Source organism: Corapipo altera, unplaced genomic scaffold (genome assembly GCF_003945725.1).
Source record: "Corapipo altera isolate COAL_440 unplaced genomic scaffold, ASM394572v1 301, whole genome shotgun sequence".
NCBI lineage: Eukaryota > Metazoa > Chordata > Aves > Passeriformes > Pipridae > Corapipo > Corapipo altera.
Genome location: NW_020884926.1, coordinates 4,386,175 through 4,405,208, shown reverse-complemented (window position 1 = coordinate 4,405,208; position 19,034 = coordinate 4,386,175). Strand labels below are relative to the sequence as shown.

Here is a 19,034-nt window from a genome sequence, read left to right as displayed (position 1 = left end):
GGGCTCTGCCCCCCTGCCATCCCAATGTGCCTAAGGGATGCTCCGGGCTCTGCCCCACCGCCGTCTCCTTGCCCGGGGGATGCTCGGGGCTCTGCCCCCGCGGCACCCCCATACCCGCGGGATGCTCCGGGCTCTGTCCCCCCGCCATCCCGGTGCCCAGGAGATGCTCTGGGCAGACGCTCTGGGTAGAAGCTCCGGCCTGACACCGCCGCCTCCCCCTCAGCCCTCACGGGGCGGGAAGCGCCTCCCTCGCGCCCCCTCAGGACCCTTTCCCGGCGGGTCCCACCCTCACCGCTGCCGCCTCTGTCTCTGCCTTTGTTCCCGTCCGTGCCGCCCGGGAGGCGACCTCCCCCCGAAGCACTGTGGCGGCCTGGAGCGGCTCTCCCCCGCGCCCTGGGCCGGGCACCGCCCGGGACTCACCTTCACCGCCGCTCCCTCGCGGCCGCCATGTTCCCCCGCGCCGCCGTCACCGGGCGGGTCAGGGGCGCGCGCCGGGCGCGGGGCACGCCGGGAGCTGTAGTTCGGGGCCCTCATGGCGGAGGCGGCCCCGGTCACACCCCTGCCCTCCACCTCAGGAACCGAACCGAACCCGCTGACACGGGAAAGGGTTTTTAATGCCAGTTTCCCCCGTACAGCTCGTTAAAACTCCGATCACCGAACCGGCACGAGGAAAGACACAACAAAATAAGTGGGGGGAAAAAAAAAACCACAACAAACAAACAACAAACAAAAACCCAACTGCTGAATAAATACATAATACACATTTTTGGACATCTCAACGTTTGGCGTATCAATCCCTTCGTTTGGTAACAGACAGTTCTGGCTGTCACCTAACAGGTTTTATTACGGTTTTATTTCTCAAATGGTCGCCCCACCTGGATTTTTCTCCCCCAGGCACCTCTTGAGTGTGTGGCCTCAAAACAGACCTAAAAAGCTCATGGAAAGCAGTGGGAAAAGCTCTATGTCACCTTCCTCAGGCACATTCCAATCGCAAGCAGTTCCCTGCCCGAACTTACACGTGTAAAGCTGTTGTGCCCACATTAACGTGACCCGTCCCAGAGGAAGGGGCTCTGCCCCTCACAGTCAGGCAGCAGAAGCTGCGGACACAGACAATGAAGAGGAAGGTGATTTTTTTTTTTCCCCCTAAGGACAATCATGATGTGAATTTACTGCTCGTGAAACGCACTAGTCTGGCAGAGCCAGAGCATAACAGTGTGGGATAAGCAGAGCAGGGATCTCACAGGCACAGGCAGGAAAGGTTTCTCCCCTTCCCTCTCTAACCATGGTACTACTCTTGATAGATTTTTACACTTACTAGTTCATCACAATCTCTCAGCACTTCCCAACCACTCATTTCTATCAGCCTCGACCCCACTGGAGAACTGTCTGCAGTGGAGTGTTTTGGTTTGCAATCTTAAATAATAGAAACACTGAATAATTATTTCCCCTAAGAACCAGAGAACAGCTCTTTACACCTAATGTGAATGGGCCATCAAATAAAATGATCAAAACAATCTCTGACAATTGGAATGAGGCCACCAAACACCACCAGGACCTCTGGGATGTTATCCAGAGATTGTCAAAACCTCTGATCAATCTTAACATGGTAAAGAACAGAGACAATTCCACAGTGAAGCCCTTCTGACTGATGTAGTTGTTCCCAGACTTCCCTTTCTTAGATCTGATCTTCGCAGATTGAGATGGTCTGAATTTGTGTGGGTATCCCTGCTGCTCTTAGCTGCAGAAACAAAAGGTAGGGAGGCTGTCTTATCTCTTCAGTCTAATCCCAGAGGTAAAGCATCATTAGAGGACCTTCCTTTAGCTGACCAGAACCACCTATATTGCCACTGCTGCTGCTTTGAACTTTGTGATAGGCTTGCAAGGACTGCAAAGAGGTAAGGAATCAGATGATCTTCAGGCTCTTACTGCTGAGTTTCATCTGGTGTGACATTTAACTGTTACGACTGCTGGAGTCAGCTCCCTGATTGCTTTGTATTTGGAATAGTGTCCAGGAATTATTGTCTAACATCCAGTCCTGTATACGCTGTGGATGAAAACAGGCTTCCAGCTTGTGACTTGCCTCCAAAAAGCTGGATTTCCAGTCCAGGAAAGCATTTTTTAAAGCCAACCATTCTGTGAGAGAAGGTTCAAGTAAATGGCACTTCCAAGAAACAGCGGATGAGGAGCACAATCAAAAATGAAGGCACAAAATCTCCTTTGGAATTCTACAGCAATATTCCTAGATATTACCTGCAGTATCAGAGAGGGAGATCTTCCAGTAGTGGAGTCTTAAAATACCATTAAAAATCAATATCCAAATACCTTTGAACAATGCCTTAGAAACTCTCAGCAGCATTCCCTGTTTCCACTCAGAGTCAGCAGTGAGCAGGGCCAGGGAAAGGTCCTTGCTGGGAAGCACTGCTCTAGGGGTCAAGAAAGGACACTGCGATATAACGAGTCCCTTTGGTGGTTGGGAGCCCTTCGTGGTAGTGGGTCAGGCGTCCCGGGTGCATGAGGGTCCATCCTTTCCGTGGAGCTCGGATGGAGCAGTTGTAGCGCAGGAACCGGCAGCCTCCTCCCTGATGGGAACACAAGAGACACGTCAGCTTGGAAGAAGCACCTCAGGGAAAGGGCCTCTGCCTTCTCCTGGCAGCCCTTCTGAAAATGTGAGAAGGTGTTTAGAGAATCCCCTGTGTGTTCTGATGCATTCAGAATTCTCCTTCCTGCCCTAGCCCAGTCAAAAATCGCAATCCTTAGTGTGAAGAAGCCAGATGTGGATAAGGAAAGGGTTTTCAGCTGCCTGGACTGCTCCAGAGGCTGTGCTGCACTCCTGACCATCTGGGACTCACCTCATAGTCTATCCCAACTCGGTTCAGGGCAATGTTGATGGTGAAGGTGGAGGCGTCATGGTGGGGCATCAGGGACGGCTGCTCATCAGGTTTGTAGCGAACCACAAAGGCCAGTTCAAACTGAGTCTGAGGAGAGAAGAACAAAGGGCACTGTTACAGGGCTGTAGTGGTCCTTGGCTACTGAGCTGCAGAGCAGGGTGTAACACTGAAACTGCATTCCACTGCTAAGGGAGAAAGGCAGAGACCAGGCAGGAGAATGCCTGGGAAATTGCATATTTCCTAATGCTCATATTTATGTCACACTCCAGGGTCAGTCCCTCCACACGAGGAAAAAGTATGTGTATTCCTAGAGGATTCTTGCAGTCTTTGCACAAAGACTGGAAGAGGTGATCAGAAGCTGACCAGTTTTGATGCTCAGGTGCACATACCTTGGTGTAGTATCCTGGGTACAGTTTCTCTGTGATGGGTGCAATATAGTCCAGAAGAAACTTATACCATTCTCTTTCAAAGCCAATTTGGTTCATGTGTATGTCAATAGTTGGGACGTTCTCATATCCTCCTTGTATTCTGCTGTCCTGAAATAGAATCACAGAAATACCCATAAGGATGGGAATCCTGGAATTCAGGAATGAAAAGCACTTGTTTCTGGTAACTACAAATAAATGGGATGTTTACTTATCACAGTTTGCAGGATGGAAAAATCGTTTCAGACAATAATTAAAACCTAAGGGAAACGATATTGCCATCATGAAGGCTGAACACTGTATCTTCAGAGGACACTAAAGAGGACTCAAAAATTAATTCACATTTAAGAACAAAATTAGGGTGTCGTCTCCAGTTTCCTGGTTTAACTATGGGATCTAATGCCTTCCCATAGGAGGCACAGCTGCCACCAAATATGCACAGATACAAGTGGAACCCAGAACTCAAAGAGCTCCTGCTTTACTTACTGTGTTGTCACCTGTGGACCACTGGCCATAATGTTCCATTTCTTCCACCAGCTCGTCACAGGCAGTGTCAGTGAATATGGGGAACCAGTAAACATCTGGGCAGGGCTGCAGAAAGCAAACAGGTGAGAACAGCAGAAAGAAGGACAGGTGCTTGAGGCAAAAGGAGTAAGGCTAAACTGAGTGCAGACTGAGTCAGTTCAAGTGGAAAGATACTAAAATATTGAGGATAGAAATTTGTCCTCTGATTTATGTGCCCCATTTCCACTTAAGAGAGCTGGAGATGTACTTCTAGGAGAAGGATTTGGCTCTAAAAATACTTCCAAGGTCATGCTCCCTCTGCTGAACTGCTTCTTCCCGAGAATGACAGTAGTGATGATACAAGCATTGTCCCAGTGCTGATCTCCCATTGTGATGGATAAGAGTGATGTTTTCTTACCATTTCTACCAATTTCCCCTTCAGAGCTGCTGTGTAGTTTTCATGGATGTACTTTTCTCTCCAGTCCTGCAGACAGAAGATAAGCAAATCAGTCATTTCTGTGGGGCCTGCTTAAAGAGGCAATGAAAGGACAGGCACTCATGCAGTATTCACAGGCTTTGAAGATCCAGATGCTATGAATCTCATAAACACCCCCTCTTTAAATTCTGTGACTTCGCTCCTCATCCCACCTGAGAGACATCATTATTACAAAGCCTGGACCTCCCGTACTGGCGAAGCAAATCATCAGATATTCCCATTCCACAGCGCTGTGCCTGCTGAGCATGCAGGTTGTCTCACCTCAGGATTGCTGAATATTTGCCAGAGGTCGTTGTGGAGGTGAGTTGTCTGGTAATTCTCCAGGGACAGTATGTGTCCGAACTGGTGCCGGTTTGTCAGGTACATAAAGACTCCCTGTAGGACAGAGGAAGACTGTCAAGACCTTGCATTTCTGTGAGCCAGCATGAAATATAAGCACTGACAGTTCTCCAAGCTGTTAATTTACTCATTCTTTCTGCTGTGGCCCTTCAGTTAAATTCCCACCCTGGATATGAGGAGCTCTGAAAGGCTTTAGCCAGAGACAGTAATTCTGTCTCTTGTCACCCAGGGCTGGAGGCAGAGCAGAATAGCTGCTGTGAGATTAGGTTCTTCCTTCTTAGCGTGTCATTTCCATTTAGAACAGGCCTGAATAGGCCCAAGAACACAAATGTTATCCACATTTAGTGGTCCCTGGCTTCGTGTGGTTTCACAGCAGGACAGAAATCCCACACTGTTCCAAAGTCTGCCCAGTACTGACTAGTGCCAGTTCACCCCGTCCCCTGCCTGGCAGAGCTGAATGCCTTGGAACTCCTTAATCTTGCACCCTCCACCTTGGCATGCAGCTCTCCCTGCCAGCCTCTCTCCTGGACTGACCTGATTCCTAACGTTGTGGCAGAAAGCCATGTCAGCATCCAGTTTGCCACTGTGGAAAAGATCTTCCTGGTCAAGCTCTGAGCGCAGCGCCTTGGCTTTAACCATGTAAACGCTGCTGATGTAGGGAACGTTCCAAAGCCCCCTGGAACACAGGGAAAGCACAGTGAGACCTGAAATACCACTAAGACAGAAATTGCTGGACTTGACAGGATGGCAGCCAGACTTGCCTGAAAGAGCCAACTCAGAACTGTAGGGAGAAACCATACCAACAGGGATTGTCATTCCAGAAAAAAATTGCTTATATTGCTCAGAGCTTTTAAGCTGCACAAATGCTAGTCCACTGTGAAAGCAATTAATTGCTACTGTGTGCTTTTGCAGGGGACATAATTAATGGCTTGAATCTCTTCCCAGAGAGATCAACATATTTTTTCCAGTGATTTAAAGAAACTGAACTGGCCAAAAGTGCATAAGCTGATTTCCAGCATGTATTGCACATATAATGGCCTATAAAAAAAAAGGCTCCTCAAGAATATGAATGAATCAACAATTCTATTTTGTGAATATTCCATTCAAGGATCACATGGTATTTTATGAAGATTTATCTGAAAGAGATTAAACAGCACTTTACAGGATTGTAGGGGTCACACTAACTATAATCCATAGGTGGGAAAACATGACATGAGTAAAATGAAGTGATTTCAGCAGAGTCAGGACTCTCAAATCCTTACTCTGATCATAAGAAATCTCATTATCTCTGCTCAGGGGAGAACACAGAGCAGACACTTCCTTTCCTATACACACAGACAGTTGTGGCTCTCTGGTTCTTTGACAGCCAGTTTGATGATCATGTGCTGCAGCAAGCTTTACATCTGAGGGATTATATCAGGGAAAAGCTCTTTGCATACTCACACCCTCCGCCTTTGAACAATATCCACATAATCTTCTGAGCGGGCATAGTATCCATCAGGGCTCAGAGCTCCCCAGAAATTGGACCACAGCTTCTCATGCCGGCTCACTAGAGGGGCAATCACCAGCCTGGCAGCGTGAAAGGAAAAGGAATTGCAGGACAGGATGTTACCACAAGAAGGAAAGGAAAATATTTACAAACCACAGGACTGTAACAGCTATATTCTTCCTCACTTACAGAGCTGGTGTTTCCTTAACTCTGTTGGAATAAAATTCCACATAAGAAAGGGCAAATATGGTCCCAGTCTCCTCTCTAACTGCACCCTGCACCAGGTCTCTTACAATCTGATTTGTTCTACTGACTATATAAAGACAAAAATGAGGATGATTTACATCCCCTGCCTAAAATCCAGGGACTACAACTACAATGTAAAAAACCCCCAATACCTAAGAGGTGTTTGTCTAACATTGCATCTCTGACACAGTTCTCCTGGTGCCTTACACATCTCAGTGATAACAGAGTTCACAGCATTCCTTGTGTGAGATGACCAGTAAGGATTGCTCAGACCAAAGAACTCACTTGTTCTGTTCGATCAGGATCCTCAGAGTCTCTGTGTTCTTCAGAACTACCTCAGCATCCAGGCTGAAGTAATAGTCACAGTCAGGATCATTCCTGCACAAATCCCTACAGCCAGAGAAGAGAAAAGTCACACCAAAATCCTCTTAAAACAGATCAAGACAAGAGACAGAACACAGTAATTCCTTCACCTTGTAGTCTAAAGGTGTTCTGGGTGTTCAATTTAATATAACGACCCAGGGGACCAGCATAGCACAAGCACATCAGATTGAGTATCCAACAGCAGACAGACACACAGCCAAAATCACATTTACCAAACTGTTTCCTCAGCACAAACTGGAGAGGTTCCCATTTACAGTTGGCCCAAATCCACACCAGAGCTCAAACATCTCCTGGTCACAGACAGGAAGATACTCTTCCACTAGCTCTTAGTTTTACTACTACACTCCTCTCCAGAGATACAGGTGCATATTGTTTGTGATCTATGGCTGGGCATGTAGAGGATATATGGGAGGTACAGGATTATCCTTCTGCCAGAGCAAAGGACCAGTGAGAACTGAGTCTCTGAAAGTGGAGAAATAAAGCTGGTATCAAAGTTGATTTTTTTTCCCCAATATGTAAGGGCATGGGAGTTAATGCTAGAAAAACTGAAAGAAAAGGAGGATTGAAAAAAGAAAAGCAATCACTTGACAGGGATGATCCTCAGAAAAAAACCAAATGACTTAGTTTGGACAGGGGCTGACTCTGCCAGCCATCACATGTGACCTCTTCACTTACATGCCCAAGTTACGTGCCTCAGCGTTCTCCACCTCATCATCTGGCCCCATCACCTTGACAGAGAGATATTCTTTGCCATGCTCTTCTACAAAAGAGTCCACCTCCATCAAGTGATGTTCCTCCTATGCCAAAAATAAGGAAAAATGGGTAAGATGGGCTCATCCCAGGCCACTCAGCCTCCTGTTCTTGAAAATGCCAAACCAGATGAGCAACAGCTCTTCCCACTTCCATATCTTTACAGCTGGACAGAGCTATCTTATAGGTGCCATTGCAGATAACTACTGGGCTTACAGAATTATAGAATCACAGAATCAGACAGGGTGGAAGGGACCTCTGAGATCATCAAGTCCAACCCTTGATCCACCCCCACCGTGGTTACTAGACCATGGCACTAAGTCTAGCCCAAGGTTGCAAAGGTGCCTAGAGTACAGGGAAGGTGTACATTTTCCCTACATTTGCTGAGACCATCACAGGCCATCTTCACTTACATTGTTGTGAATGAAGAGCTGGATTCGTTGCTTCGGGTAATGGAGGTTACGAAGACGCAAGAAAAACTGGGAGAGGAATGGGGTGGGCTGCTCGATGAAAATGCCAATCAGGATCATTGGCAGTGCCTCATCCTGCATTCAGAGAGGAGAGGAGAGAAGTGGTGACTCGAGTTCCACATCAGATCCCGTTTTAAGACTTGTCTTTAAAGCTTTGAACAGACACATCAAGCCTTACCTTAAACCCTGTGAGGCTTCGCAGACCTTCATCACACACCGTGCAGCCAGTCTCAAATGTCCACACCTGAGGAATGTAGTTTCCCAGGTAGTTCAGCTGCAGCTGCAAAAGGCAATTTGCAATATTTTGCATTACAAGGCAGGGGAGCTTCTTTGTGTGCAACCCCACTGTAAGATCACATTTCAACTCCATTCACCTTCTCCGGGAACTAAAGAATCTGAAGCACCACAGCCTGAGGGTCCAATTAGACATGGGTCTTTGAACCAGACCTGGACCTGCCATGGACCTGGACCAGTTATTATTTCTCAAATACAAATGGACACAGGGAAAGTCAATAAATGTGAAGACAGTAACCAGATCCATCAAGCCTAAAGGGTCACTTTGCAACAAACACAGACCAAACTTTTCTCTCTAGAGGTCCACTTACCTTGGTGGGTCCATTTCCATGAATCACCACAGGCAGGGTGTCATATAACAAGTTTCTTGCTCTCACTCGTGAGTTTTCAAACTTCATAACTATCTCATCTGGAAATGACATTGCCAGCATGTTAATGCTTTTATTGATAATTAGCAGCACAACCCCTCATTTCTACTGAGAAACCACTGAAAGATGAAAGCATGGGTATGGATAACTGTGCACAGGCAGTTTAAGGCCTACAGATCATAACTAAAAAGAAGAAAAAAGTGTTCAGAGTGATCCTAGGAGGTAACAGGATGGCTGGGAAATTGGACAATGATGCATCTTTGCACTACAATCAGGGATTGCTCCCAGGCCCCCCCTGGTTGCTTCTCACCTCCCCTGGCATTCCAGCAGGGTTCTGAAGCAGAAAGACAGGCAAGCCCTGGGCAGGGCTGTGTGTTTTTACTTGCACTGGAAGTCCCTCCCAGTTTCAATCCCCAAGGCTAATGCAATCTGACATGCCTGGAGATCAAAGTGCCAAGGAGGTGTAAGATGAAAAACCTGACCTGCATTCCCTCAAGTGGAGAAGGAATTGCAGTGAGAACCTAGTTGGTCACAGTGGAATTCCAAACAAATCCCAGAACTCTGGCAGAGGCTTTTACTGAAGCTTATTCTGCAGGGACAGGCATTTCTGAAATACAATCCCTTCAGCCACAAGTTTATTTCTGGTATCAATTTGCAGTTTCATTCCAAGGAGAAATGACCTTCCCTCTCCCATCTCACCTAATGCTCCATCTAGGTTTTGGAAGATCCGGCTTCTTTGGTCTAGACTGATGTTGATACTTTCCTTTAAAAGAATGAGATAAATAACCTTAATTAGAACACAGGAGGGCATCCATTCTTTACATGCTGAGCGAAGATATATCCCATTCCTATAATCATTTGCAAACTCTCCAAGCCCTGAAATCTAAAACACTCCCAGATAATCATCATTTTCACTCAAATCTGGGACAATACACCATTTTCTAAAACAATTTGAATATATTCTATTAGGCAAAAACTGTGCAAAAAAAAGAAGACACTTCAAAGCTGCTGTGGGTATATCAATAAATCTCCAGCATATGAATGAAGTGCACCTGCACACAGCTATATAAACCCCACAGATAACACACAGGAATGCCAAGATAGCAAAACCATCTGCTGTGGAGAGTTTCTTGCCATCTATCCACGGGGCAAGTGTTACCCAAGCGTTGCCTCAGGTACCAGTGCCAAACCAGAGCACAGTAGGGTGCAAGGCCAGCTTGTGCAATCTTTGTTTTTATCCCCTGCTGCAAGTCACACTCTGACTGGGTCAGACTAAAATGCAGCTGTGACTTAACAGAGTTCCATGTCCCTGCAGGCATCCATTAAGAGCCATTACTGGGAAGGACAGCAGGGTGCTAACATCCACTGTCTGAGTGCCAAGGCAGGGGAATTACTCAGCCCTTGCAGGGCATAGGGCCAGAACTGCAGATGAGAACATTAAAGGAACTGTTCATGTTAAATTATCACAGGCCATACTTGGATTCAGGGAACTAAAAAAGTCCAGCTGCTCTGAATTTTTTTACCAGCCCTGCTGGTAAAAAACTGCAACTCTTTCTCTAGTCAGCATGAAAGCAGTTCCTCAATACGAATGTTTCCTCTTGTTTGTAAATTGCTGTTACAGCTTGAGTTCTTAGTTCCTGTGCATTTGTGGTGTCTCAGGGACACACTGGCCTGTGTAATGCACAACTGGGCAGGGACAGCAGACCCAGAATGACCCATGGCTGGATGCTTCAGCCAGTGCACCCCATGGTGCTGGAATAGCAGTGCTGCTTCCAGGGTCCATTCCAGGCTTCTGTAGGATGTCACATGGCATTTACCTATAATGTACTTCAGTGCTAGGATGGATATCTCTAAGTCAGCACTGCACTCAGGGGTTTCACATCCCCTGGGAGGAGGCTGGTATGAGATTCCAGTCATGGAAATTTCAAGTCATCTCTTTTCCCATTCATATTTTAAGCTTAAAGATAAAAACTGCTAATAACAGAACATGAGGATACTGGCTAGAATGCAAATTTTCAGGCTCTCAAAATCTATATACACCTACTCTTTTTTCTGGATCCAAGAAGATGTTTGTATAGAAGAGCTGGTCACTGTCATCATCCTCTCCTTTCCACTCCTCCACAAGCTTCTTCAGGTTTGGAGCATAACCTATGAAGCCTGTGGGAATAAGTATGAAGAGGCATTTCATCCCAGGTGACCAAAAAGTGGAATAACTCCTGCATACCTGTACTCTCACTTCTCTCACATGAATTCTCACTACACCCTGTGTTGCAGCAGAGATACACCAGCTTTTAGTTTGTTCACCACTTCTCCCAAGGGCCAAAGAGGAGAAGAAAGCTGAAAGAGGTTCTCAGCTGAAAGCAAGTTCTGTGTCTCACCTCCAGAACCCAGGAAGCGCTTTCCATCTCGCACCTGAGGATACTTGGCTTCCAACTTTCTGTCAGGGTAGATGTAGTTCTCTGCTGAGAAAACCACCTTGCTCTTGGCTTGTTTGAACTTCTTCAGCAGTTCTGTGGGGCCCGAAGCAAAGAGCACGTCATAGCTAGAGAAAGAGGCAGACAAAAAGGGACAAAAAGGAATGGAGACAGAAAAACATGACAGTGAGAAAAGTTTCTAGAAACAGCTAATTCTTTGGGAATCCCTTTCTTTTAGTTCTGCTTCACAGTATTACATTTTTTTGTGAAGTAACTGTAGCTAATTAAAGCAGACACTGGGCATATGAAAAGACACTGAGAGTCCAAACTGTCCTTTTTCCTCTTTGCTTTTCTCTGGCAGACCAGTTCTTGGCTCTCAGGATTGTGCTGCAGCTTACCTCACCTTATAAAACAAATAATTCTGGTAAGAAAGGCCTGCCTAGTTCCAGAGGAATTGTCTGCTCATTCTCTGCAGTTACAGGCAGCCAAATTCCACCACGGCAGGATCAGGTACAACACTATCAGGCAAGAGCTGGAACCAGCCTATTCTGCTGAGACCTTCCCAAGTGCCACGGATGCAGCTCTAAGTGATTCTCAGGCAACTACAGAGAAATCAAGGAGAAAAAAACCCCAGAGGTCTGGACACACTTTTCAAAAGCAATCTACTTCACAGTTCACTTCCTGTCCAAACAGCCTTATGATTCAGACCATGGCAAGTTCTTTCCAACCATTACCTGTCTACAAAAAGGATGATCAGGTCCTCCTTATCCCCAAACTGCTTCAGAGCTGCTTTCAGGAGACGGACCTTCTGCCCACCTCCAGCTGGATTCTGGTCATCTCCCCCCTGCCACTCCTCATCCAGCCCCAGCACCTACACAAGGACAGGCACAGGGTCACTGAACAGGGCAATGCTCACAGGAAAGGACCAGAACCCACAACCTGACCAGTCCTGATAACTGTGCAAATCACAGCAAAAGTAACAGCCCCAGGACAAATGGACTATATACATTTATACATATATATACACACACACACACACACACACATATATATATCAGCCTTTGATCCACACTCTGGGCTGGCCAGGCAGAGTAACACGTAGCACAATAACAAAGCACTCTGAGCCACAGGGACAGGAGCACGTTCTGTACCGTGTGTTTTGGCAGAATAATGGAAAAGTGCCAAGGGAAAAGTCCCTTGAGCAGGAGTTATGGATCTCATCCCAAGCCAGCACTCAGGATGGAATAACAGACTGCTGCAGAAATGCCCCAGTCACAGTGGTTTTCAGCCAGTTCAGTAGGTGTGTCCTCTCTTGAGCTTTTATTTAATCACTTTGTGGCCAGGCCTTATCCATTTCCATAATTCAAAATTCCCTTTGACCAACCACCTTGACATCACCTGGACTTTGTAGTTGAAGAACTGGGCTGATCTTCTGAAGCGCTGGAACCCCTCAGTCTGCTTGGTGGCAACAGTCAGAACCAGCAGGTTTTCTGCACAAGGGGGAAAGCACAAGAGACACATTCAGCTTGTGTTGTTTCCACAACCAGCTGTTTCACACCTAACTTGATCCTGGGTATAAAACAAAGAGATTGTGGAAAGATACAATTTCACTGCCTGAGTCAGGAGCTAGAAAAAGAAAATAAAAAGTAGTAAGTGGTTTTTTGCCCTGCTAGTGAAAGCTACAATTCTCTTCTCTCACACAGAGTATGAAGGAAATTAAAGTTGAAGATAAAAAATAGAACTACTACAGAATGCCCATTTGGAAGTCATCCACTTAGAGCAGTATTGGTTTCCTGTTCCCCACAGAGCTGCTTTTTTGTCACTCAGCATTGACTGGGTGTAGGGAAAACCAAAATTAGTCCTGAATGTTATTATTCCCTCTATATGGCTGCTCCTATTTTCTACTGCATTCCTGATGTGTTTTTCATACATATTCAATGTGAATTTAATTGTGCTATAACTTTCATTTGCATTCTCCTCCCAGACTTGCTTTTTATTTCCAGCCCCTTAAAAATGACAAAGCGAAATCCCAAAGTTCTCTTTCAGAAGTTTCTCTGTGGTACCACTGGAATATGATTTTTATGGGGAAGTTCTGGTTTCCTCATTGCAATGATGAAAATGCTATGCTTCACCCTAACAGTTTAGCTGAAGTAGGAATTCGTATAGGCTCTGGCAACGGTGCTTAAATGCAAATCCTGGCCATCCGATTTAAACATCAAAAAATACCAGGAAAAACTGAAAGCACATTTTCTTGGCCTCAGCAGGCTCTTTTTGGAACAATGATTTTTTTTCAATGGATGTACCAGATGTATCTTCCTAATGTACCCAAACTGATATTCTGTCTGGTCTTAGAGAGGAATGATTTAGGAGCTGGAGTTATAGATGGACCTGGGAAAGGCAGCAAAAGTGAAAAATAAGTGTAAGACTCCATGTTAAGAAGAGGATATTCTCCAAATCCTTTACCTGCATCAGAACAAAAAGAGAGAAGATTGAGAACAGTCAATAGGTCAGCTCTAATTGTATTTTGTTAGACATGCTCACAAAGGAAGTGACAAATAAAAGAACAGGAATCCTGCATTGGTGTAGATTTAAAGGCACATTTTCAGACACATGAAGTGCATTCCTAATCCAGCTCCTCCAGCACGCTCCAGTCTCTGTCAGAGGGTGCAAACAAATGAGTAAAATATGTATGTCCTTAGGGAATATGTTAAAGCCATTACAGTTTCTAGCCATGCAGAAAGCCACGGCAGCTTTATGAGATCTCTGAGCTCCTGGCTTCTGAGAAGGTGAGGATCATACTGCCAAGGAAAAGGGGGGAAAACATGGGCTTGCCAGACAGGAATGTCAAGGCAAACCTTAAATTCTAGTACCTGAGGGGAGAAAGCATATGATAATGATAAAAGAAGGAACAGGAACAACAGAACTCTGACTGCTATGCAATTATTTCAGCCCCAAATCTCAGGCATCTCACATTAAATAAATCACTAATTCATTTTCAGGCCGCCACCCCGAGAAAGCCACACACTGTTTATGATCTGACTGCCAGAAGTTTGCTGGACATGACTAAAGGCTGCACAGATGCACAGGAAGTGGTGTCCTATTTCCAAGGCAGAAAAGGTCCCTCCGTGCAGTTTGTGAACTCGGAGGAGCACTAAAAGCCAGATGGACAATTATCATCCCCAGCAGAATTCCAGGTTACAGATTCCCTTCTCATTCCTGGTCTGTGGGGTAGGACTCCGAGAGACACTAAGCTCAGTCTCTGTTCTGAGAACTCTGTAGTAGCGAGAGCTTTCCATCCCCAGAGACATTCCTCCAGCCCAGCACTGGAAGCTTGTGCTGAGCTATGCTGCCTCCACTCCTTCTCCTTTAACCCTTTTTTATCTTTCCCAAAGATTTTGCTGAACGCTGGTGTGGCTGATGGGTACTGCCAGGGACAGAACAGTAAAGCCTTTTACTTTCAGTATCACATGCAGGCTTTTTAAAACATCCTAAACCAGAGTGATACTTCCCAATTTCCCATGTCACAGTCACTTTGCATATGTAGAAATGGCAGCCTGTTGAGCTAAGCTGGGCCTCCTGGGCCTAAAGGCTCCCTGAGCCATGCTGACAACTAAAAATCATATAAATACATTTAATAATGGGATGGATGCAACATACAAACACAGGGTGGTTAAAGAAGCAAGCACTGGATTAGGAACCAGGGGAGTTGCACTTTACTGCCAGCTCTGCTGTGCAACAAGGAGCCAATCCAGCTCTCCCTCTGTTTTTCCATGTGTGGAACAATAATAGAAGATATTTACCACTTTTGTGAGGGTTTTAGAGCTCTATAGATGAAAAGTATCCTGTGGGGACAAAACACTAGAACAGGAACTCTGATGTCAATATCACAGTGAAAAGGTTGTGTAAACTTCTCAGCTTTTATGAAGATTATAAATCAGTGACAAATTCAGTAACAAATCAATAAATTTAAAGTTATTTACTTCAGCCCTGAGTCGACAGGGAAAGCACAGCTGCAGCTGCATTTTAGGACAAGGAATGAATTTATCCCTAGGCTGTGCTTTGGGAAATCTTACTGTGCCACTTCCTGTTAAGATGGTGTCCAAGAAAACACCATTAATATGGAGATCAAATAGAAAAAAATCAGTGCAAAATTTAATAGTGGATAATATAATCTCTGTATTAAATTTACTTTACAGAAGTATTTTTTAAAGATTCAATTAACTATAAATAACTATGCTTAGATCTTTAGATCTTACAAAGATCTAGAAGGACATCCAAGAGAGCAGACAAATATCATTACTCTCACGTTACTCTGGGGAAGCTGAGACACAACAAAGGTGAGGCATTTTTTTTTTGAGCCACACCAGAAGTGATGAGTTCAGAAAGCAGTTAATTCTAAACCCTCTTCCTAACCAACATGCCTCATTCTCTTTCCCAGGCCCCAGTTTTATCTCTAGTGCACTCTAAAACCTTACCAAAACCATGGAAGATTTGGGATGTGTAAGGAAGGCAGGATAGCACAGAGAGATTCTTTGTTTCAGTGATGCCACTATAGCTAAAGAACTCCCATGGATACATGCTAACTGTATTAAGTAATAGATATATAGTAAAGGTAATTATACCATAATCACACTGTGAAGGGAAATATTCTAGGTAACAAGATTAAATCTCCTCCTAATTGCCACTTCTCTAATGAAGACAGAGATAATTATCCCAACTTCTTGGCAGAGTGACAGTGCGTGAAGCCCTTTGTCAGAGCTGCTGACGCTCTGTAGCTGCCCTAATCCTCTGCCCTTCTACCAACTACTCCAGAGTTTCTACCAACTGATGTTATTTTAGGAGCATCCCGGATCTTGAGTCACAGCGTGCACAGTCAGGGATCAAAAGCTCTCCCGTTACCTTGTTCTAGAACCGCCTAAGCTCAAAAGCAGGGAGAGCTGACCCAGGTGGGATGCAACCCACGGGACTGAGAGTCCTTTTTCGGGATGAACCGGCGTGCAAGGCTGTCTCCCACAGCCGTGAGCTGCCCCGGGACCCGGCGGGAGGCTCGAGGTGCCGCCCAGGGGCTCAGCCTGGGCTGCGACAGCGGCGGCACCGCGGGGCTGTGCCCGTCCCTCAGCCCTGCCGCCCGTCCCCCCGTGCCCCCCGAGCCCCCCTTACCTTCCTGCGGCGAGGCACGGCCGCCCCCCGCCCCGAGCAGCGCCAGCACCGCCCAGGGCAGCAGCACCGCCGGGACAACCATGGAAGCGACTTTCCCGCCCGGACCCCGCGCCGGGAGCCCCCTCGGAGCGCGGGCGATGCCTGCGGGACGGAGCGGGCGGCTCTGGGAGGCTCCGGGGCTGCCGGAGCTGTGCCACGCACCAGACCCGCCCGGCGGGGACGGGCGGAGGAAGCGGGAGGAGGCGGCTCCTCCTCCCGGGCCGCCCCGGCCCCCGCAAGAGGCGGGCGGGCGGCTGGGGCCGGGCTGGGAGCGGGGGAGGGAGCGCCGGGGCCGGGTGGGAGGAGAGGGAGCACCGGGACGTGGAGCTCGGGGGGTTGATCCCGCAGCTCCAGGGCTTTATCCGGGCAGTGTGCGGGGTACCCCGGCTGGGGGACGCCGGGGAAGAAACAAGCACCGAGCAAACGCGTGGGAGGAGAGGGGTCACTCTCTGGGCAGCTTCAGCTGGTGCTGGGCTGCAGCTGGGCTGACACGGGCATTTATGTAGGAAAAGCAAACCAGCTCTGGAAATTGGAAGCCTTATTAAATATCATCTTCCCACCTTCTTCCCACCTGTTGCCTCCCATATTTCCTTGGTGAACACAGGACCTGCAGTGCTTTTGTTCCCTACACTGACTGGTTTTCTCTGACCGTGTACAAGTATTTAAGTCTTACATTTGTCTCCGTGGCCTTGTGCTGGGTTTTCTTGCTCTAGCTCTGATGACTTATCTAGTTATCTTTTTTCTAGTTCATTCTGCCAATATTTGAGAACGGGCAAATAATCCCATCTTAAAAAATTACACTTTTTAAACATTTGCTTTAGAGTCACTTTTGCACTTCAGTGAGTGTGAGGTTTAGATGTAGGGAAACCCTTTAGAGCCTGAGGATCTACCACTGACACAGACCTTACATGAGGCCTGTCAGCAAACCAGCTCTTTAAATTAACAGAAATCACAGATATCACAGGATTTGGATTTTCAAAACAAACCCAAGAAGGTATGTTCTTAGAGGAGAAAAAATAAAGCACACCAGAAAGGCCAGACTGTAGCTAATGAATATTCTCTGTGCTTCATAACAGCATCATCCTGAAGAACTCCCATTACAATTTGTTCATGGAGAATATTCTTGGGTGTGTTCAAAGCACTTTTCCTCCCATTCCCTTTCCCTGAAGTAGTAATTCCCTCATAATTACCAGGAAAACAGAGCAGGCCTCGTGCTCAAGTGATGTACTACAGGCAGCAACCCAAGGAAATATTAGTTCTCTCTAAAATAGTGATTTCAGGAAACTTCCTTTTGCAAAGCTGCCAGTTTCTCTACATAATTTTTTTTTTAAATTAAAAAAAAAGAAAAGAAAAAAAACCCCAATTTTCACTTTAGATTTCTTCAGTACTTTGCAGGCCCTGATAAAACTGTAGCAGCTTCAACACTTTAAGCCAGGAGCCACAGCAAAGATGCTCAGCACTTTCCCTTTAGACCTCAGGCTGAGAGCTGGGACTCAACACGGGTTTTTAAAACTGCAAGTTTCTCATTTTGAAGAAGTTAAATCTCTCCAGTCTGAAACCAAAGCGGTTTTGCACACTGGAAATCATGAATGCCTCATTGTTCGTGCTGCTGTACCCAGCCCATCGCTGTGTGACAGCTCTGTTTGCATTCTGCAGCTCTGCCAGCCCAGCGAGCACATTTCATTTCCTCCCTCTGTGTTTGCACTGCTCTGTGCTCTCTGGCTGCAGTCGGTGCCTGTCTTTTTAAACAGAGCCAGCTGCCAGTGCAGATGTTCCATGAGTACGTGCAACACGTGCTCCAGGCGGAGCAGCAACTTCCTAAAAACTTGGAAGGCTCAGAGCTCCGTTTTTTGTGCAGCCTCAAAACACACCGGGGCTTCTGAGGCAGCACCAGCCCCACCGAAACCTGCAGGGGATGGGGTCTCACCCACCCTTCTGGGATTCCAGAGCCCCTTCCGAAATCAAACAGGATTTTGCAGGAATATTCATTTGCATTCATTCAAATATTCATCTGCAGGAATAAATGAAGAAAGTGTCTCGTCCGTTCCCTTCACTGAGCTGGTTCACTGGCTCAACCTGGTCGAGAATTTCATACTTTTAAGTCACAGTGTTTGCCTGACTTGGTCGAAACTGTGTGTCTTCTTGTGTCTCCGGAGCGCTGCGCGGGATACAAAGCTTTCCTGTGCACACCTCAGTCACGTCACAAAGTTTGTTCCTCTATTTACTACAGGGTGTGATAGAACATGACTCGCTTTCCCGCACGGTCTCTGCTGTGGTAACGGCAGTGAATGACACTGGAATTACGGAAATCCCCTCCAGGCCTTTTCCATCGGTGCAGTGACCCGGGCGGAGACACAGAACACAGAACATCAGCCCTGGGCTGGAGCTGCCCGAGGACACCCGCGGATATCGCATCGGGAGCGGGGCAGGGGGGGAAATCCGGGACCGGGGGATACCCGGAGCCGGGAAGCGTTCCCGGTGCCGGGGCTCCAGGAGCCGACGGGGTTGGAAGACAGGGAGGGCATCCCAGTGCTGAGGGGGGCTGGAGACAGGGCGGGTCAGAGCCAGAGAGTCCCGGTCCCGGGGGGCTCCCGGAGCCGGGTGGGTCGGAACCCGGGGGGGGTCCCTGAACTGAGTGAGTCGGAGCCGGGCGGGCCGGCAGCCGGCAGGGTCAGGAGCTGAGAGAGGTCCCGGTGCCGGGAGGGCTCAGGGCCGGGGGGTGTCCCGGTGCCGGGAGGGCTCAGGGCCGGGGGGGTCCCGGTGCCGGG

General features: G+C 47.2%; 2 protein-coding genes across 3 annotated transcripts in view; both read right to left on the bottom strand.

Annotated features, from left to right (window-relative positions):
* MFN2 (mitofusin 2) overlaps positions 1 to 501 on the bottom strand; it is a 12,114-nt gene extending 11,613 nt beyond the window's left edge. Inside the window, exon 1 of the mRNA XM_027658312.1 lies at positions 421 to 501. The gene's annotated coding sequence lies outside the window, so the exon portion shown is untranslated. The remainder of the gene's footprint in view (positions 1 to 420) is intronic.
* A 249-nt stretch (positions 502 to 750) lies between these two features.
* On the bottom strand, positions 751 to 18,901 carry PLOD1 (procollagen-lysine,2-oxoglutarate 5-dioxygenase 1). Of its 2 annotated transcripts, none has more exons than XM_027658314.1 (19): positions 18,198 to 18,901; positions 12,466 to 12,557; positions 11,802 to 11,938; positions 11,032 to 11,195; positions 10,698 to 10,810; positions 9,353 to 9,416; positions 8,597 to 8,694; positions 8,170 to 8,271; positions 7,935 to 8,066; positions 7,447 to 7,568; positions 6,673 to 6,777; positions 6,096 to 6,221; positions 5,187 to 5,328; positions 4,575 to 4,688; positions 4,236 to 4,301; positions 3,800 to 3,904; positions 3,278 to 3,424; positions 2,850 to 2,975; positions 751 to 2,579 (listed from the first exon to the last, which is right to left on the bottom strand). In XM_027658314.1, exons 1-19 carry the CDS (start codon positions 18,259 to 18,261, stop codon positions 2,424 to 2,426), a joined length of 2,175 nt encoding a protein of 724 aa, XP_027514115.1. In that variant the 5' UTR covers positions 18,262 to 18,901; the 3' UTR covers positions 751 to 2,423. The 2 variants fall into 2 exon arrangements, with proteins under 2 accessions (XP_027514115.1, XP_027514114.1); XM_027658313.1 differs by lacking the exon at positions 18,198 to 18,901 and adding an exon at positions 16,228 to 16,342.
* Between the last annotated feature and the right edge of the window lie 133 nt (positions 18,902 to 19,034).

Excerpts from the sequence above, each read along its gene's own strand:
- PLOD1 (XM_027658313.1), bottom strand. The coding sequence starts at position 16,309 with ATGGTTGTCCCGGCGGTGCTGCTGCCCTGGGCGGTGCTGGCGCTGCTC. Across the intron at positions 11,939-12,465 it reads TCTTCAACTACAAAGTCCAG|GTGCTGGGGCTGGATGAGGA; the intron begins GTGATGTCAAGG and ends GTCCTTGTGTAG. Across the intron at positions 9,417-10,697 it reads TCTTGGATCCAGAAAAAAGA|GAAAGTATCAACATCAGTCT; the intron begins GTAGGTGTATAT and ends ATTCTTTTAAAG.